Source organism: Bufo gargarizans, chromosome 7, assembly GCF_014858855.1.
Source record: "Bufo gargarizans isolate SCDJY-AF-19 chromosome 7, ASM1485885v1, whole genome shotgun sequence".
In the NCBI taxonomy this organism is placed as follows: Eukaryota; Metazoa; Chordata; class Amphibia; order Anura; family Bufonidae; genus Bufo; species Bufo gargarizans.
Genome location: NC_058086.1, coordinates 33,426,457 through 33,448,126, shown reverse-complemented (window position 1 = coordinate 33,448,126; position 21,670 = coordinate 33,426,457). Strand labels below are relative to the sequence as shown.

Below are 21,670 nucleotides of genomic sequence, written 5' to 3'. Positions count from 1 at the left end.
CCCTTACCGCCTACTTCTTATCAGACTGTAAAAGAAATGATCCAAGAGATGAAAGACTCTAATGTAATCCGGGACAGTCGTAGCCCGTGGGCGGCACCCCTGGTCCTTGTAAAGAAGAAGGATGGTGGTATCCGTTTCTGCGTGGACTATAGAAAAATTAACCAAATAACCCACAAAGACGCATACCCACTGCCCCGCATTGAAGAGTCACTAACTGCTCTGGGCTCCGCTGCCTATTTCTCCACATTGGACTTGACCAGTGGCTACTGGCAAGTACCCATGGCCCCGGCAGATAGGGAAAAGACTGCTTTCACCACTCCCATGGGCCTGTTCGAATTCAATTGTATGCCGTTCGGGTTATGTAATGCCCCAGGAACTTTCCAGAGACTAATGGAGCGGTGTTTGGGTCACAAAAACTTCGAAACAGTGCTGCTGTATCTAGATGACGTCATTGTGTACTCAAAAACATATGAAGACCACCTGAAACACTTAGCAGAGGTCTTTGAAATCCTTGTCAAATATGGCCTGAAGGTAAAGCCATCTAAATGCCACTTGCTCAAACCTGCGGTAAAATACCTGGGGCATGTGGTAAGCGGAGAGGGCGTACAACCTGACCCTGATAAGTTAGCGGCTGTCCGTAACTGGCCGGTACCCACTACCGTCAAAGAGGTGAGGGGTTTCCTTGGTTTTGCCGGCTACTATAGACGTTTCATCCCCCATTTTGCTCAAATAGCCGATCCTCTCCAGGAACTCTTGAGGGGGCAGCCCAAGAAAAGTCCTAGAACTCCAGTGCTCATTGAGTGGAATGAAGAGAGAGAGATAGCGTTCCAGTTGTTAAAAAATAAACTGACCGAGCCTCCCGTGTTAGGTTATCCCGACTACAGCAAGCCCTTCCATCTGTATACTGATGCTAGCAAGCGAGGCCTGGGGGCTGTGTTAGCCCAGATTCAAGAGGGAAAAGAAAGAGTGATAGCTTATGCAAGCCGCTCCCTGAAAGGAGCTGAGAAAAATGACCAGAATTATAGTTCCTTCAAACTAGAATTCCTGGCATTAGTGTGGGCAGTGACGGAAAAATTCAAAGATTATCTAGCCGCTACCCCATTCATTGCATTCACTGATAATAACCCCCTGGCACATCTAAATACAGCTAAATTGGGGGCTCTGGAGCAAAGATGGGCCTCTCGTCTCGCCAACTATGATTTCTCTGTAAAATATCGCGCTGGACGTACTAACGACAATGCTGATGCTTTATCCAGACTCCCCACAGAGACAGCTCCTGATGATGTGCGAGATGCTTGGGAAGATGTAGAAATGCCGGCCTTCTACCATAAATTTGCTCAACAGGATCAGGCTCGGGCTACCAGTAACAGAGCTGCAGTTCCTTCACCCTCCAGTAGGCCGGAACTCAAAGAAGAAAGGTGGGTGAAACTACAGTCTGAAAGTAGAGTGCTGGGTGAATTGTTGGACTTCATTACCAGTGGCAGAACCCCTGAGAGGATTCGGCGTAAGAGTACAGATCCTGAGCTCATCAAACTGTGGAGACAGCGCAATCAACTCTTCATACAAAAGGGCCTGTTGCTACGGAGAAGCCTAGACCCAGTGTCCAACGAAAGAGTGCATCAAATTCTCATACCCCGACGAGATGCAGGTATGGTGTTGGAGATGTACCACAATCAATCCGGTCACTTTGGGGTCCAAAAGACTGAGGCAAATATCCGCCAGCGGTTTTACTGGGTGGGCATGAGAGAAGACATGGAGAAGTGGTGTCGGGAGTGTGTAGCCTGTGCCTTGAAACGAGGTGAACACCATGATCAGAGGGCACCACTGAGACCCATTGTAAGTACTCGTCCTCTTGAACTTGTCGCCATCGACCATGTGAAACTGGAGCCTAGTCGCTCAGGGTATGTGTACGCTATGACTATTATTGACCATTTCACTAAGTTTGTTGTAGCGGTGCCTGTGAGAGACCAGACGGCCAAGACTACAGCCGAACTGTTCTGGAAACACTTCCTCCTGCCCTACGGTTGTCCAGAGAAGATCCTCACCGATCAAGGTCCTGCTTTTGAGTCCCATCTGTTCCATGAACTGTGCCGCCTGCACAACTGTAAGAAGATCCGGACGACGGCCTACCATCCGCAAGGTAATGGATTATGTGAAAAAATGAATCAGACCTTGATAGAGATGCTGAGGACCGTGCCTCCTGAAACCCGGGGAGATTGGCCTAATCTGTTGCCACAGCTCATGTTCACATACAATCATACCATACACTGTTCCACCGGGTATACCCCCTTTTATTTGATGTTTGGGCGCCAAGGATTATTGCCTGCTGACCACTCCTTGGATGTACTCGTACCTGATTGCATCAACCCATTCCCTAATACCGACTGGGTTGCTGACCACCAAAGGCGATTGAATACAGCCCAAGCTATTGTTCAGGAACGTATGGACTATGCTAGAGACCGGCAGCAGAGAGACTATGACCAAGCAGCCCATGCAGAACCCCTGAAAATAGGGGCTGTGGTATGGTTAAAAAATAACCGCCGTACCAGTAAACTGGACAGTAAATGGGAGCAAAGTCCTTATGTTGTCACTGCAATCCCAAATGTTGGAACTCACACTTATGAGATCACCCGGGAGGGCAGGGGATCCCAAATTGTACACCGAAACCGGTTAAAGCTTTGCCTGACACCAGGACCCAGTGCCGAGAGTTCTATATCTGAACCCCCTGTGTCAGAGTCATCGATACAGCCCGAGGATCCTATGCAGGCTGTCCGAAATCTAAGGTATGACGCCGATCCCATGCATTGGCTTCTGACACCATGGTTGAACTTGTTGGTGCCCGCTCCGGCACCTACTGTACCTTTACTTCCAGAAGAGCCGGTTCAAGATGCCCCGGATCCAGTTCCCCCTCCAGTGGATCCTGTTGTTCCTGTTGTTCCTGTTGTTCCCGTTGTTCCTGACCAAGGTCTCACGGATGGAGATCCTCCCGTTGCTACTCCCTCTTCTACCTCGGTGCTAAGGGAAGAGGAAACCCCTGTGTTGAGAAGGTCCACCCGGATGAACAGGGGACGTCCGCCAGTCCATTTAAGAGACTTTGACTATGCTGGTGGTGTCTCCTCCCGAACAGTTACTATCGGAAATAGCCTGCTTGATGTTTGTGCGCAAGAATGGACTCCTCCACGTGAGCCCTTGCCTGTTCTACACCCACGGGGAAACCCTGTGTAGTTCCTTATTATACCTCAGTCAAGAAAAATAGACTAACCTGGTTCACCTTAAGTCCGCTGTGCCAGGTCAGCGGCCGTGCCTAAGAAGAAAGAAGACGCCCCTTTTTCTTGCATCAGTTATTGCAAATGTTATATTTTTATGTGAAATAGTTGTTTATTATATTTATAATGTAATGTTTAAATTATGCATCCGCTTATGTTGGTTCAGGCGTGTGTGTGAGTACGAGGCCTTACTCACGTTAAAGTCTGGGGGTGTGCAGCATACGGGTAGGCTACCCGACACTGCTAGATTTGAGTGTGTAGTTCCCTTTAAGCCAGTCAGGCCGGTTACCGGCAATCCTTATCACAGCCAGCAGAGGGAGCCCCCAGTTTAGTATAAATAGGCTAGGGCCTAGCTCAGGAAGGGGAGAAGTTTCCAGACTCAGTGCAGAGAGGATTTCCTCCTGAGTCCATGCATAGAAGTCAGAAGGGCATAGCTAATCAGCCTGAAGACACAGAATACCACAGAGGCCGATCAGAGAAAGCAAGAGGTACTCAAGATAACAGAGGAGGTACTAGAGAAGGACAGATTCAAGGGTACGCCAGATAAAGGGCATTAGACCTTGGAGAGAAAGTCACATATGAGTCAGGACCCAGTCAGGAATAGTGAGCAAGCCGCCTGTACTGCATCTCCTGTAATCAACACTCTGTATAATGCCTTGCTAAGACCGGCCATTCTGTAATTCCCAAGAACCACCTGTATTGCTACAAGAAACCAACCGTCTTTCATGGAACTGTGCTGTACCTGTGTCCATGCATTATCCTGACTGATATTCAGTAAAAGTTCCAGTTTTTGTTGGCTATCCTGTGCTTGCTTTATTCTTCCACCATACTTTACACGGCGTGTCACCGTTTAATTGACACTGGCGTCACGAACTTTTAACATCTGCCTGTTCCTGTATTTGCCCCAATTGAAGACGACAGTGGATCCCAGGTTAGTGGTCAATCTGCACTACAAAGCCCAGCATACACTACTGACCCCCTGGGACACTGCATGTGCGCTCCCACATTTCTGGCCACCAAAAAGGCAGATGCTTTTTCCTATGGTGTGCAAGCACGACCACCGCTGATGGATTGCAGGGTGGTCATAACCCCTGGAAATGAGCAGTGTATAATATGATGGAAAAATGAATCAAGCCAGCAAAGAAAGCAATATGGACAATCACAGTACATTAGGAAGTGCCTTGTATTAACTTTCTCTCCGACTGATCAGGCAATACAGCGGTGCCTGAGGACCCATACACAAACTGTGTGGGGAAGGGGTCACATCACAATATTCTGGCAGCCTTTTTCAACCCCTAGGGAGAGCTTATGCGTTTACATACACCAATCAGCCATAACATTAAACCCACCTGTCTAATATTTTGTACTATGTAGCTATGCCCCCTATGCAGCAAGCTGTGATGCCCTGTGTGTTTTGACACCTTTCTATCACAGCCAGTCTTAAAGGGGTTGTCGAGAATTCTTTTCAACCCCCCTCCACCCAGCCCGACCTGTGAAGAGATCTGTACTTACCTGCTCCCCGCTGCTGTGTTTTAGCTCTGTGGCTCCAGAACTGTCTTCACCAGACACCCGATCCCCGTCATGGGTGATTTATGTGCTCCTCTGCAGCTACTGACTAGCCTTAATGGTGATGTGTCCCCAAGCGGCATATGACCCAGCAGTGATGCTCCACTGGAGGAAATTTCACCACTGAGGACAGTTGTTGGCAGTAGCAGCAGACGTGACCCTGTCCATGCGGAGGCTGAAATGCAGGGCCCGTAAGTCTAGTGAACAGAGCCATGGAGCCGGAAAGGAGCGGCAGAGACCTGGTAAATATACATCTCTTCCTGGACTAAAAATTAAAATCCTGGACAACCCCTTTTAGGTAATGTAGCACAAATTGAACTTAAAGGGGTTGTCAGGGTTTAGAGCTGAACCGGGACATATCCCCATTTTCACTCAGACAGCCCTCCCTAATATGAGCATCGGAGCAATTCAGCGCAGGGCAAAGGCTTTTTTAGGACATCCGGTAACATACCGGGCTCTCCATACTCCATGGGGTGAAAATGGGGGTATGTCTGAGTTCAGCTCTGAACCCGGACAACCCCTTTAATCTGCGGGATTGGACCAGTGGGCTACCTTGAGCACCCATGACCCTGACATCGGTTCTCTGGTTGTCCTTCCTTAGTAGGTAGTAACTGCTTACCAGGAATGCCCGTTTTTCCTGATTCCAAGACATCAACAACTGACTGTTCACTTGATACATTCCTTCTCCTGGACAGATGCCATTGTCAGGAGATAATCAATGTGATTCCCTCAGTGTTATGGCTGATCAGTGCATACTGTGTTTATTTGTGTCTGCACCTACAGAAAACTACACCTCATTGAACTGTATGAACAATTAACAAACCATTTCCCGGTGGTATACAGCTGTATGTATTCTTCTAACATATAAGATTTGCATAATAAGCATTAAGAATGGATAACGATGGCCCCTATGTCAATGAGAGTTGCATGAAGCAATTGTGAATATCATATTGAACATGGATTTCATCAAAGAGTCTAATCATAACCGAATATAAACGACCAAATAAACAACCACACGGTGAATATGTACAGTACTTGTTTTATAGGCCTAAGAGAAGATGATATATCTCCTAAAACAAAAATGCTTTAGGGAAAAACCTACTGGTTCACCTGGGGATCCCTGTGGTCCAATTACAGTATTGTCTTCTCCAGGATGGCCCTGCAATACAAAGATATGCTTTTCAATAAGATTTATTTATTTATTTATTATTAGTATTATGATGTATTATTATTTTATTTACGGTATACATTATTTCTTATTTGTATTATTTATTATTATTTAACACTGCAAAAATCTCTAGATTTATTCAAAAATGAATTTCCCAGGTTGTCAGTTACATTTTTATTAGTATCCCTCCATATTGTTTTAACCCGTATAATTCGTGGGAACTAGAGTTCCCCAAAATAATCCTCCTCTAGTGTTACCAGTTAGTGTTACCTTTACGCAGTCTGACAGTGCCCAGTTATTACTCGCAGTATTACCCAGTGCAGCGACACACACTTTGACAAGGGAAATGGTAACACTCGGTTGTCAATATATTCATGCATTTCTTGGAGGAATAACAGAATCTTCACACAAGTTGTTTTTTCATGGAAAATAAAAGTATTTACTAAGACATAACTGGAGAGGTGATGGGTCTTCTGTATTCTTACAGGATGCACAGTTAATGTGCAGTACAGTGGCTCCGTGGTTAGCTCTGGGGTCCTGGGTTTGAATCCGACCAAGGACAACATCTGCATGGAGCTTGTTTCTCTCCATGTTTGTGTGGGTTTCCTCCACACTCCAAAAATATACAAACAGGCAAATTGTCTTCCTACAAAATTGACCCTATTGTGCATTGGGGTTGGGATCGAGTGCCTATATGGCAGCCACCGACATCCCAGGGAGTTGCCCCAGCCACACAACTATCCCTGCGAATGTTTGTCATTGTCCCTCAGTTGTGCCTCATGTTGATCCATTGAGGAGAATAGCTAAAATCCCAAAATGGCCACTGGTTTCTAGCATTTCAACAGGGAAGAATGACAGAATCTTTCCTTATCCGATCAGATGTGCCACGCCAACCTGTGTGTGCAGCTAAGTGTTAACCTCTTAGCGAAGCCCACTAGGCCACTTGTCCACCAGGACCAATACAATTGACCATGGATTGCCAACATTTTGAGAATTCTATGATATCTATTAGAACATCTGTAGGACCCTAACTGAAACACTATTTTGCCCTACGCTGGGTGAATGATGTCCTATGGATATGTTTCATGTATATGCTAGGGGTTTCCCTGGAATATATGCCAAACATACACTGCAAAGGTGTACATGTGTAGCCCGGAGCCCAAGGTTCAAGAGCCCAAACTTCCCATGGCTTCTAAAATGATATCACTTTATTACCTTCTCTCCTTTAGGTCCAGGAGGCCCGGGGGGTCCTGTTGGCCCTTGATGGCCCTGAACAGAAATATATAAGTAACATGTGAACATTACATTTACATATATCTGCTATGAGAGATCCGAACAGAAAAACACAACAGAGTTTGTAATATCTTTCCATAACTATTTCTAGACTAACAAAACATTGACTCCCGTGCAAAAACAGGTAAATCCCTATCCAGAGGATAGGTTATGAATATTAATTACCGGTAATTACCGTAACCCGGTGAAGAGGGCGTGGCACTCCTTGAGTGCTTAGGCCTCTTCCTAGGCCAGCGACGCCATGTTCATTGGTCACGTGGCCTAGGCACAGGTCAGTCCCATTCAAGTGAATGGGGCTGCGCTGCAATACCGAGCGCAACCACTACACAATGGACAGCGCTGTGCCTGGTAAGCTGTGAGGAGGTCACAGTGTTCACCAAAGCTCAAGTGAGCGCCTCAGCTTCCTCAAACAGCTCATCAGCAGGAGCGCCAGGATATTGATGACCTATCCTGAGGATAAACCATCAATATAAAAATCATGGAAAATCCTTTTAATAATACGAAATTAATACAACAGCCAATCTAAAAAAAAAAAAAGAAGCCAAGTACCAATAAGTCTATGGGTAAAGCCCACATAAAAATATCATCCAGTTGTATTTTTGCTTGTAAATCTTGGTTATGAAGAAATCATTATGGTACTGGGCAGACTGACTCCTGCGACGGGTCATTGCAATATCTGACATTACATTTCTTCTGTCGTTTCCATTTGGCTTGTAGAAAGCAAAGTCGGAAGTTTAAATATCAACATTGAATACAAAATGACAGAAATTTTCAGCAGGATGTGAACATGACAAAACGTGTCGTGTGAATCATCGGGTTGACACAAACAAAGGCTGCAAAGCTGAACGATGCAAACAGAAAATAGCAAAACAAGCAAACATAATAATCTAACAAGAATAGTAATTAGCCTAATAATTACAGAAGTGAGATGTCCAGCGTCCCTATTGCTTTTGCAGAGTATCAGCAGTCACTTGCTGGTGGCTTCAGCCAAAAGTTCAGTAAAACTGCCTGTGAAGAAGCTCCAGCGCTGGATGTAACCGAATGTTTAGCTGGAAGCCATACTACAATTCATGGAACGGCATCTTCTGTTCCTACTAGGGGCATCCTGACCAAGCTTGTCAGACCCTTTCTCTACCAATTAGCTAATATAGCATAAGCCATTGCTCAGTGTCCCTTAAAATAAATGTCAATTGCTTTAAATGGACACCAACGGTCTCCTAGAAGCTAGTTTCTCAACCTGTGGTACACGTACCCCTAAGGGCACAGATCTAGCTGGAGCGTGTGGTGCTCCTGGGTTTTGCATCTGTCACAGGTGTCTTCCTATTCCACTGTTTAAGCGTCCATGTTGGAGGCTGGATTGATGGGGGGGGGCAATGTTTCAGGTCAACTCATTGCAAGATGGCAGTTTTATGGGGACAATATGATGGAGATGCTTGATTATAGGGGTTCTGTCTAAGGCTACTTTCACACTAGCGTTCGATCAGATCCGTTCTGAACGGATCCGATCATATTAATGCAGACGGAGGCTCGGTTCAGAACGGATCTGTCTGCATTAATAACTTAGAAAAAATTCTAAGTGTGAAAGCAGCCTGAGCGGATCCGTTCAGACTTTCAATGTAAAGTCAATGGGGGACGGATCCGCTTGAAGATTGAGCCATATGGTGACCTCTTCAAGCGGATCCGTTCCCATTGACTTACATTGTAAGTCTGAACGGATCCGCTCGCCTCCGCACGGCCAGGCGGACAGCTGAACGCTGCAAGCAGCGTTCAGCTGTCCGCCTGTCCGTGCGGAGGCGAGCGGAGCGGAGGCTGAACGCCGCCAGACTGATGCAGTCTGAGTGGATCCGCTCCATTCAGACTGCATCAGGGCTGGACGGCTGCGTTCGGGTCCGCTCGTGAGCCCCTTCAAACGGAGCTCACGAACGGACCCATGAACGCTAGTGTGAAAGTAGCCTTAGGTTATTTCTGTTACGGACACAGTCATAAGCTGGGTCTGTTATGGGGGCACTCAAAGTATAAAGTAAGGCTCCAACCAGCTAATAACGAAAACCAATGCAATATAATATGATAGCAGTTGAGCCTTGCAGGTACTTGGTGACACCCTTGATTTAGCTTTTAGTTCTAACTAATAGCAGGTGGTCCTAAGTGGAGACCCTTCCCCCACATTTGGGTTTTCTGCGATTTTACTACTGATGACCTATCCTCAGATATCCACCGGTTCCTTCTCAAACAGCTGATTGGCTGGGGTCCCAGGTGTAGGACCCCCCACCGATCAGATACTTATGACCGATCCTGAGGACCTTTAAAGGGGTTTTCCACAGGTTGAATATTGATGGCCTATCCTTAGGATCATCAATATATGACTTGTGTGGGTCCGACTCCCGGCAACCCCAACAATCAGTTGCTTGGAGAAACCCTGGTGAGCGCTGCCTTTGTCTCACAGCATATCAAGCACAGCGCCATACATTGTATAGTGGCTGTGTTTGGTATTGTAGCCCAGGCCCATTCACTTCAATGGGACTGAGGAGGCTGCAACGCTCACCAGAGTTCAGTGGCCTCTTCCAACAGCTGAATGGGAAGGGGTGGGGGGGCTGGAAGTTGGACCCTGCTGATCAGATATTGATAACCTAGGCCATCAATATTAAACTCAGAAAAACCCTTTTAATAAAGCAGATAAGCCCTTTTTGTTATCCTGTACATGGATAATGTTATTATATTATTACAAAAAGTTAAATAAAAATAAAAAATAAATATTAAAACAAGACAGAAAGAAAAATGGATGAACTTCATACCCCATATCCTGGTATTCCAGCCTCTCCTTCTGGCCCCATGGCTCCTAAATGCCCCTGTCCAAACACAAGGAAATAACAATCACGTATGGCACAATGCTTCCTGCTCTCTTGTGTTCTTGATAATTAAGCATCTTATTATCAAAGGCTTTTTTTATTTATTCCACTTGAAGTAAATAAGACATGGTCCTGCGTGACTCTGTAGCGAGATAGGAACCACTTTCATAGTTATGCCCCCTGGATTTATAAGGAAGAATGTCTTCTCTGGCTCTCATGATAATTACCGTCCTTTGATCTGAGCACAGAGTTTATTTTGCAGATACAAACAAACACAGACGCTTCTATGTTGCTTTCAATTCTGTGTTGTTCTGTTACATCTGATTACACTAAAATTAATTCCTTCCACATTCGAAAATACCCACCAGTGGTCCTCTTGTACCCCGTGATCCTTTCGGTCCTGGTTCCCCTGATATTCCTCTGTCACCCACACTTCCAGTCTCTCCAACCGGCCCCATCTGACCTTTGTCTCCCTGCAGAGGACAGTATCAAAATGGCAGAATTAAATTCTTACAGAAAATAAATATCGCCATATGTAAATTTAATAAGACAAGAAGAGAGACCATAGAATGAATGCAGAAAAAAAGGGTGTTGCATGGCGGCTGTTATTGCTGTAGGGCCGGTCCTGTTGGGTGGTGTGCCACTGAGCCAAGGGGTCTTAGCTTGGCAGAAGGGGTGCTGCTGAGCCCTCACCCCGAGGGTGCTGTGCCGCAGCGGCAGTCACTATGCTGTGCAGCTTCAATTTAGTTTAGGAACCCACATGAAGAGGCTACCATGAAGTGGCAAGTGGGCTTATGCATTTTGATCAAAACATACGGTATACTAAGAACTTTAGGTTCAGGTTTGTAAATTTTCTAAGCAGCAGTAGATCACATGTATAACATGTGGTCAAGGATTTTTTACACTTGTAAGAAATTAGACAATTTTGGCTACAACCCATGTTCAGCTTTTTCTCTGAATTTAGTGACTAAATAGCCAATGTCAATCAAGTGGAGCTTTAGCTATTTAAAGGGAGTCAGTCAGCAGTTTAGACCATGCTAAACTGCAGACAGCAGTATATAGGGGTTGAGGAGAGCAGTACAAACATATGTTACCTTTTTTAGAGAGTAGTGTGAATATGGAGTTTTATTCTGTCAGATTTTACATCTGCAAATACCCAGGAGGCGGAGCTTTAATGTCAAGTGCACTCTGCATTGAAATGTTTTAAAGCCCCTCCCCCCTGCTCTGAGGGACAGATATAGCATCCAACCAGGAGACCAGTTCAGCTGTGACCCAGACCAGAGGGGAGGGGCTGTGCACTAGTTCAATGCAGATAGCACTTCGCCCTGGGCTCTGCCTCCAGAACACTTTCAGGAACATAATCTTGGCAGAATAAAAGTTCATATTCACACGACTCCTGTGAAAAGCTCCACAAAAGATATATTTGTACTGCTCTCCCCAGACCCTGCCTAGTTCTGTCAGCAGAATAGCATGGTCAAAACTCACTTTAAAGCAGTTATTTAGGCTTTAAAAGTCCATTGCCTATACTAAGAAAAGTTATAAATTTTCAATAAACCCCTCACTGGGGTCATGTTTACCATACTGTTTGTAGAGGCTACTGTACAACACCCTGCACTGCTGCTAATCAAGATACAGCTTTTGGCAGCATGAACCAATATCCCGACTCATGTAAACAATGAAGAGGCTGGAGTGCAGGACTTGGACCCCCACTAATCGAATATTGATGGCCTATCCTTAAAGGATAGTCAATCAATTGCAACAGCATGGATAACCTCTTTAAGATACAACATACTAAAATCTGTATTTCAAATGGAAAACAGGGATATTGGAGTGCGGAAGTGTGATGTCAGAGCGATCTTAATAACTAAGGACTTTCACAGAGGGGGCTTCTCACCTTTTTGCCAGGACGACCCCTTTGGCCTGGAGTTCCTTGTTTCCCTTCTGGTCCCTGTTTGTTAATAAAGCAATCACTATTGACTATGGTACAGCTCAATATATTATCACATGTTATCAATAATCAAATACAGATATAGTTTTATATACCTATAAAAATAAAGTTGTGATTATTTGCTGTTGGTTTTCCTTTGTTAATTTGGATAATTATACTGTGTACTGCAGGAAGAGTATCTTCCTTTTATTGTTTTCTTAAAATAAGAATTGCTCCTTTACAAGCAGGACACGAGAGAATCAACAACTAGCACAGATTCCCTGCCTTTGTCCTGCAAAACAGTCAGCAGAATGGTCACTGATGTGTATAGCAGTATGTGTTCTGCATATGAACCAAAATAACGCAAGAATTCTGCTAAATGCCTAGAGGAAAAATCCTAGGGAATTGGCCTCACTGCCTTATTACTGGAACCATTGGGGGTTTGCAAATAAGTGATTATATTAAGAAGTATGCAATATATCAAGGAAATGCTACTTAAGGATCCCTGACCTAAAACTGTTTAATAATTTTTACAAAAGATTAACCTATACTTTAAAGTGAATTTCCACCTTGACCAAGTCCAACATTCACAATATATCTTTACAGTGGTCAGAGTTCTGTTTTCTGTGACATAGAATTAAAGCTTTTTTCAGCCACCACAAGGGGGAGCTAACCACATACGTTTTTATTTTTTATTTGAGTTTAGTGTATAAACAGTATGCGGTAAGCTCTCATGCTCCCTCTAGTGGTGGCTAGCAGTCAGCCATCATTTTATAATTTTAGGTCACGGCTACACACAGCACCTTGTGGGTGCAAGACATGAAGATGGCAAAAGTTGCGCTGCCAGTAATACTGAATGATAGGGAATGTGGTTTAGATTTCTGCCGACTATCATGACACAGTCGTGGCAAATTGTGGATTGCAACACAACCACATTCACTATCATTAGGTTACGATTAAATCACTGTGTAAAAAAGAAAACGGGTGGACGTTCACTTTACAAACGGTGAGCATGTCACTGAATACACAAAAAAGACCAAGGTTGCATTGTTTGGATACCCAAATATAGGAAACATACCGGTAATCCGACTCTGCCAGGTTCTCCAACAGATCCCTGGATGCCAGGTATTCCTTCATCTCCCTTTTCTCCATTCTCGCCTTGAAGGCCGGGATCACCAAGTTCCCCCTTCAAAATAACATAAAAGTTGGAGCCTCTGATACCATTTTAATTAGCCAGACAACATGCGTCCATTGGGTGGTCATTCTTCTAGCAAGAACAGCAAATCCTAGGGGTCCCACCACAGTAACCCCAGTGGAGAATCCATGGCCTGAAACGTAGTTGTTACCTTTGGGCCGTCTTTTCCTTGAACACCTTCTTCTCCTGGAGGACCTGGTTCTCCCTGTTCCATAAAAAAAAAAGAAGAAAGAAAAAAGTTCGATCACCAACTTACTGATGTCAAAGTCATATAGAAAGGCAGAAGCAAATTTCAATTGCTGTAATTTCTAAGATTATATAAACCTGTTGTTAACAGACTTAAAGACAAGCTTAGCCAGAGAATTGCTCCTTGGCACGCAAATGGCACCCCCACCAAGGAGCTGGCAGTTGACAGCCAGACTCCTTGAATCCACTGCCAGCAGTTCACCACCGTACTGCCACATAGCGGCTCTGCTTGTGGCCAGAATGACTAAAGCTTGCAGACAGTTTGCCAAAAATTACATTGCATCTTCTGCAAGGGACATCACTGAGGTAGTGTTTACTCTTGTAGAAGCCTGGGAACCAGCAGGTAAGTACCCAGGAGTAAATGTTTGACAATGCAAATGGTAGACAAAAGGTGGTTACGGTAGCCAACAGTCAGTCTCATCTAGCACAGCTAGGCAAAAAATTGGATTCCAGACCATGGCTTGCAGGCCCATCATGCCATTATCAAATTTCAAATCACAATGAACTTACCCGTATGCCTTGCTCCCCTGGTTCCCCCGTGTTACCGATATTTCCGATGTCTCCCTGCAGTCAGTAAAAATCAATCAACAATGTTTTTACACACTCTGTCATATTAATGTAGTAGGGTATAAAATGGTGAAATTGAAATATTGAGGAAGAAAGTGATTCTTAGAGAATTTGTTGTATGAAAGACACCAAACAGAATATTTACAAAAATACCCTAGCGGTTCCTCTCTTACTCTCTTCAATTCATTGATCCTTTTTATTCTAATAATACAATTAAAACAGAGAAATACTACATATAAAGAATCCCCCCCTTCCCCCAACCCTCTCTGTCTGAAGAAGCCTCTGTGCCTCTGTGCAAGTCTTCCCCATACTGGTTAGAAATAATGTCTCTAAAATACCATTGCAGGCATTGCATGCTTTAGCATTTAGATTTCCTTTTCCTGGGACCAAAGGAAACAATCCAAACCAGGAGTAACAGTCCCAGATAATATGGCTGGCATTCAGACAGAAGGCATTCTGCTGGTATCTTTCAGACATCAGACTGCCAAATGGAAACATGGATTCCATGTCTGGAAGGAAAAGTACAATAGTGGCTTTACATTACTACAGCTAACACTTGGCATTGTACATACTACCTAGCCATGGAAACCCAATGCTGGAAGCTCCCAACAAACTGCTCTTGTGCTGACATGGCTTTCAAATACGGTCTTAACCTTGGCATAGGTTAAAGCAGGGATGCTCAACCTGCGGCTCTCCAGCTGCTGTAAAACTACAACTCCCATGATGCTCTGCTGTAAGCTGATAGCTGTAGGATGTCCAGGCATGCTGGGAGTTATAGTTTTGCAACAGCTGGAGGGACGCAGGTTGGGCATCCCTGGGTTAAAGCAAACAGAGGATATTCAGCATACAGTGAAACATCTTTGAAACATTCACCCAAAATTGTACTGAAAAATGATCTTCTAGGGGGGTGGTCTTCTCAAAGCAGATGGCCAATATAAATTGGATAAGTTGGAACTAATCAATGTGGTGTTTTGGAGAGTTCACCTATTGGATTTAATGTCTGACATAAAATGACCCACCTTTATGCCAGGATCTCCTTGAGGACCAATATCTCCTTCAGTTCCATGTGATCCCTGTTCAACATAAATCATATAGTGTCACATATAGTAGAGCTTAATTCATGAGACGTTCAAAATGTTGGGCAAACACGGGCCAAACTAACAAAAGAGATGATCATTAATCTACATTGGGCCTTGACAACGGGAGCTTTGACTGGGATTTCTGCTGGATGTAATGAAAGGAGATTTTTCCGACATATTACTCACTGCTTGGGAATTATCAAGACATTACACAATGTATATGTGTCTCACATAAGAATGATGTGATGTTTGCTACAAAACATTTATTTTAACTACAATACAAGGGGGTCATTTATCAAGACCGGTGTTCTCTACGATGGTCTTGATATCCCATGTATCACCAGGGGATGCTCTTGATTTATGAAAAGGCGCATAGTGGTAGGACTATATCCTGCTCTATTTTGTGGTCACTTTGTGTGACTTTATAAAAATCTAATCACCATTGTCTAAAGAGCGTGGCCTGGAATTATGGACTACTAGGGGTTGAAGAACCCTTCTGGGGGGCACCACTGTGAGTGCACCACCTGTCCTCACAGACATGCACGTCCCGTCATAAATTAGGCCTATGTCTAAAATTAAATCCGTATTTCTAAAATTAAATACATGCCATCTCATAGCTGGCATGGATTTCTATTGTCATTTATGCTAAAAAACTACTGCAAATTCTAAAATATTCTGGGGCTAACAGCAAATTTTTTTGCGACTTTTTTTATGCCACTTTGCTGAGGTAGGCACAATGGTAAATAATGGTAAATAATCCCCAATGTTCTTTTAAATAAAAATTACACAGAGAGAGGATAACTGATCAAAGAACTCCAGAAGTTTGTCATAATGTCTGCAAAAAAATGGGTATAAAAGAGATGACTGAATTGATTCTAACCAATCGATTTGTCTCATTAGCACAAGTTCTTCACCTTTGAGGGTGTGCCCCCACAGGTGAAGAAGCGACCACCTGCCTGTTGATTGACAGGGTCGGACATTTCACCTTGGGCGGACTGAGAACTTTAAGGGGCCCTTGAAAAAATACTAAAATTGACCCCGTTTTGTAGTCGGGTCCAAATTGATGGAAGGCAGGGCCAACACAAGCAGGCGGTCCACCAATACCATATTGTGGCACATTATACCAACCCAACAGAGCCAAATGCCACAGTCCATCGCTAAATACTGCCGCCAGCAGAACAAAATACATCCCCAAAAACTTCCACTTTCCTGCCGTGAGGAGGGCTCAGGCAGCTCTTTGGGCATCTGCCCACCGGGAAATTTCCCTGTAAGGTCTATGGCCAATCCGCCCCTGCATTTCACCCAGCGCTGACAAGCTGAACCCTGTGCCGCTGCTCTCAGTGGTGACACAGGTGCCAAAGGTCAAATTTGGCTCCTGGAGCATCAACTGTCTCTGTACCGCTACACTTTTGGTTAGTGGCACAAGTGCAGTAGCAGCTCCTGAAACTAAATTTGAGCTTAGCATCTGCGTCCCTACTCAGAACAAGGCCGAGTGAGATGTCCGGTCCTATTAATCTACAGGCAGGCGGGCGGGCGCTTCTTTGCCTGTGGGCATAGCCCCTCACAGATAAAGAATTCTTTGTAATGAGACAAATCGATTTGTTAGAGTTGATTCGATCATTCCTAGTATACATCTTGCACTATACTCGTTTTAGATACTTCTCTGCTTTTTCTGAAACGGAACATGGCAAATATTGGTGCAGCTTAAGCCATGCCTTTCCTGAAAGGCCAAACCCTTTACCACTATGCCAACATTGTGCCTAAATCCTAGTGCTGAATTCTGTAGCAGAGTAAGACAACCAGTAGGTGGTATAAACGTAGACTAGACAGTCTAAGTGTATACTGTATTCTCAGTATTAGACAGGATTACTATATCTACTCCTGTGTAAACAATGAAGTGGACGTGTTGTGTAATGGTGCACTGTAGCCTCTTCATTCTTCTAATCTGCAAGGGTTAAACCCCCAACAATCAAATATTGCTGACCTACCTTATCCTTGGGTCTTGTACTGATGAGGGGTAAGAACCTGACACAGCTGGGTCTCTAGTTTGCCTGATATGAGCTAATTTGCATACTTCTTTCCCATGGAGCATTGCCTGTCTCCACACACTACTGAGTCTCTTCAATAAGAGCCTGTACCCCTGGATATATGTAGATAAGAGTGCAACTTTCAAAAGGTAGAACTTACCTCTAGCCCTGTTTCTCCAGGTGGACCTGCATCTCCTTGTGGTCCCCTTGGTCCCTAACATTTAAGATTAATGATATATTTCATATTAGTAACCCAAAAAATGTAATTTAAGATGATAATATATTTAATTGGCTAATGGGGAATCGGTGTCCCCAGAAGTTTATTTCATTTTACAGTGTTCCTTCAATATTCAATTAATGAGGTGGCTCACCTGCTAACTGATAAGGAATAGGTGCGCTAACTAATTGACCCAGTCTAAACAGAAATATGCATATATTCAAATATACACGGTGGGCCATTTATATGGATACACCTTAATAAAATGGGAATGGTTGGTGATATTAACTTCCTGTTTGTGGCACATTAGTATATGTGAGGGGGGAAAATTTTCAAGATGGGTGGTGACCATGGCGGACATTTTGAAGTCAGCCATTTTGAATCCAACTTTTGTTTTTCAATAGGAAGAGGGTCATGTGACAGAAGAGGGTCATGTGACACATCAAACTTATTGGGAATTTCACAAGAAAAACAATGGTGTACTTGGTTTTAACGTAACTTTATTCTTTCATGAGTTATTTATAAGTTTCTGATCACTTATAAAATGTGTTCAATGTGCTGCCCATTGTGTTGGATTGTCCCACTCTTCACACACTGATAGCAACACCGCAGGAGAAATGCTAGCACAGGCTTCCAGTATCCGTAGTTTCAGGTGCTGCACAGCTGCATATGCTGTGAAGATACAAGATGTGCAGCACCTGAAACTACGGATACTGGAAGCCTGTGCTAGCATTTCTCCTGCGGTGTTGAGACGGTTGCATTGACAATGTTTTTCTTCTGAAATTCCCAATAAGTTTGATGTGTCACATGACTCTCTTCCTATTGAAAAAACAAAAGTTGGATTCAAAATGGCCACCATGGTCACCACCCATCTTGAAAAGTTTCCCCCCTCACATATACTAATGTGCCACAAACAGGAAGTTAATATCACCAACCATTCCAATTTTATTAAGGTGTATCCATATAAATGGCCCACCCTGTAGTTAGGCACACCTTCATCTGGACAACACAGGGATTCAATATTATTGATAAAATAATAGTATGTTTATTTTAAAAAAGTTTATAAAAAATTCGTGAAAAATTAAAACACTAAAAATATCCCCACAAAAATGTTACACAATATAAAACACAAATCCCATAACCAAATATCCTCCTGTAATTCTTATTGGATACAAGCAACCAACTTTAAATGGTATTGGGCTATTGTAAATTAGATAAACATGATGCTCCCCGTGGCAATATGGCCAAATATAGTGACTGAAATATAGATAACCGTGGTGGGTCCGCAATCAGCAGTAAGATCCAACAAAACTAACAGAGATAAGCACAAAGCTAAAAGCTGTGGCTTACACTATGGTAGTTGTATTCCACAAAGGATTTACAATAATATTAATAATAGAAAAGCCACTGGTAGCGCGTGCAAAGATGTAAACCCGCGAGCAGTGATCTAAATACGCAAGCAGCGGTATATGCTGTATGCCACAATTGCTATGTATCACAATTGTATACTTTGGGCCAGATTTATCATTAGCTCAGGTCAGAATAATGGAGTGAAAAAGTCCCCCAAAAAGTCCCAAAACTGCGCACAAATTTGCGACTTTTTTCTGCTCTGCACTATGCTCGCCAGTTTTCTGAAAGTGGGCGTGTTTTCTTATGTAAATGAATCTCTAGACAGATTTACTATTGGGACTATTTAAAAAGTCGCAAAAAAGTTGCAATTTCACTCCAGTGAGGACCATGCTTATCTTATGCGACTTTTTCATAAAAACGTGCGACTTTTGTAAAGCTGCTTACTGACGGATAAACTGCTACCGTCAAACCACATTTATTACAGTCTTAAAGGGCCGATCATAAATCTGACTTGGCTAAAACTGACTTTAGCCATATGTGAAAGTGGAGTGAGCGGTCAGCTGATAAATCTGACCCTTTATGTTTACATTCCAAACTAACAATCAACTGTCGTTCAGCAGAACATAAATCTAAACAGCGCAGATGATCCTCACCGTGCCGCAAGGTAAGTGCACTAAATCTCTTTAGTCTGTTTTGGTTGTATCACATTTGTGCCCTATGATGGTTAATACAGATAGACAGTCTATATATTAATTCAGGTCAAAATAATTCGTGCTGTGGTAGATGTTATAATGTTACAATGGTCCTGCTGGTTAATGTTGATTACATGGACTGTTGTACACTGCGCAGTGAATTATTGATTGTTCTCTGCAATTAGTAATAGAAAAAAAGGCAGTCCAAACAATACTGCATATTAGAGTTAGGGCTCTTTCACACCTGCGTTCTTGTCTTCCGGCATAGAGTTCCGTCGTCGGGGCTCTATGCCGGAAGAATCCTGATCAGTTTTATCCTAATGCATTCTGAATGGAGAGAAATCCGTTCAGGATGCATCAGGATGTCTTCAGTTCAGGACCGGAACGTTTTTTGGCCGGAGAAAATACCGCAGCATGCTGCGCTTTTTGCTCTGGCCAAAAATCCTGAACACTTGCCGCAAGGCCGGATCCGGAATTAATGCCCATTGAAAGGCATTAATCCGGATCCGGCCTTAAGCTAAACGTGGTTTCGACGTTTAGCTTTTTTAGAGTGGTTACCATGGCTGCCGGGACGCTAAAGTCCTGGCAGCCATGGTAACGTGTAGTGGGGAGCGGGGGAGCAGTATACTTACCGTCCGTGCGGCTCCCGGGGCGCTCAAGAGTGACGTCAGGGCGCCCCGCGCGCATGGATGACGTGATCGCATGGCACGTCATCCATGCGCATGGGGTGCTCTGACGTCATTCTGGAGCGCCCCGGGAGCCGCGCGGACTGTAAGTATACCGCTCCCCCGCTCTCCGCTCCTACTATGGCAACCAGGACTTTAATAGCGTCCTGGCTGCCATAGTAACACTGAACGCATTTTGAAGACGGATACGTCTTCAAATGCTTTAAGTTCACTTGCGTTTTTCCGGATCCGGCGTGTAATTCCGGCAAATGGAGTACACGCCGGATCCGGACAAGACAAGTGTGAAAGAGCCCTAATACTGTTAATTGTGTAAGCATTATGATGTTGCTTGCACGTATATATGTTTGAGCTTCTGAATTGTCAGTTACTCACCGTTTGTTGAATTGGAGTCCCATACCTGCGGTCTGGGCAACACATGTGGGACGCCACGGCAGGTACAGGACTCCGTTCCAATTCAACAAACAGTGAGTAACTGGCAATTCAGAAGCTCAAACATATACGTGCAAGCAACATCATAATGCTTAAACAATTTGATTAGATTCCGATCTGGCAAAACGTATGCCAACTGATGCCATTTGTAAGACTGATCAGGATCCTGATCAGTCTTAAAAATGCCTGATCAGTCAGAAAAAATGCATTGAAATGTCGGATCCGTCTTTCCGGTGTCATCCTGCATTTACTTTTTTCAGACCGGAAGGACGGATCCGGCATTCCGGTATTTTGAATGCCGGATCCAGCATTTAGGCAAGTTTTCCTTTTTTTTTGGCCTGAGATAAAACCGTAGCATGCTGCTGTTTTATCTTTTGCCCGATCAGTCAAAATGACTGAACTGAAGACGTCCTGATGTATCCTGAACGGATTGCTCTCCATTCGGAATGCATGGGGATAAAACTGATCAGTTATTTTCCGGCATTGAGCCCTTTTGACAGAACTCTATGCCGGAAAAGAAAAACGCAAGTGTGAAAGTATAAGGCACAAATGTGATACAACCAAAACAGACTAAAGAGATTTTGTGCACTTACCTTGCGGCACGGTGAGGATTATCTGCGCTGTTTAGATTTATGTTCTGCTGAACGACAGTTGATTTAGTTTGGATACAATTGTGATACATAGCAATTGTGGCATACAGCATATACCGCTGCTTGCGTATTTAGATCACTGCTCGCGGGTTTACATCTTTGCACGGGCTACCAGTGGCTTTCCTATTATTAATATTATTGTAAATCCATTGTTGAATACAACTACCATAGTGTAAGCCACAGCTATTAGCTTTGTGCTTATTGCTATTAGTTTTATTGGATCTTACTGCTGATTGCGGATCCACCACGGTTATCTATATTTGGCCATATTGCCATGGGGAGCATCATGTTTATCTAATTTACAATAGCCCAATAATATTTAAGTTGGTTGCTTGTATCCAATAAGGAGGATATTTGGTTATGGGATTTGTAGTGTTCCTTTAATACTCAGGGGCTAGGATAAACACTGCAATTTACTCAAACTCCTATTTACTGCAGTATTTGGAGGCAGACATGTGGGGTCTGA

The 21,670-nt window shown here is 43.9% G+C and overlaps 1 protein-coding gene across 1 annotated transcript in view; it reads right to left on the bottom strand.

Moving 5' to 3' along the window:
* COL24A1 (collagen type XXIV alpha 1 chain) overlaps nucleotides 1–21,670 on the bottom strand; it is a 231,165-nt gene that overhangs the window by 35,948 nt on the left and 173,547 nt on the right. Inside the window, exons 33-42 of the mRNA XM_044301461.1 lie at nucleotides 17,341–17,394; nucleotides 15,094–15,147; nucleotides 14,018–14,071; nucleotides 13,413–13,466; nucleotides 13,145–13,252; nucleotides 12,034–12,087; nucleotides 10,505–10,612; nucleotides 10,086–10,139; nucleotides 7,216–7,269; nucleotides 5,935–5,991 (exon numbers count right to left, since the gene is read on the bottom strand). Coding sequence (XP_044157396.1) covers nucleotides 5,935–5,991; nucleotides 7,216–7,269; nucleotides 10,086–10,139; nucleotides 10,505–10,612; nucleotides 12,034–12,087; nucleotides 13,145–13,252; nucleotides 13,413–13,466; nucleotides 14,018–14,071; nucleotides 15,094–15,147; nucleotides 17,341–17,394 — 651 coding nt within the window. The remainder of the gene's footprint in view (nucleotides 1–5,934; nucleotides 5,992–7,215; nucleotides 7,270–10,085; nucleotides 10,140–10,504; nucleotides 10,613–12,033; nucleotides 12,088–13,144; nucleotides 13,253–13,412; nucleotides 13,467–14,017; nucleotides 14,072–15,093; nucleotides 15,148–17,340; nucleotides 17,395–21,670) is intronic.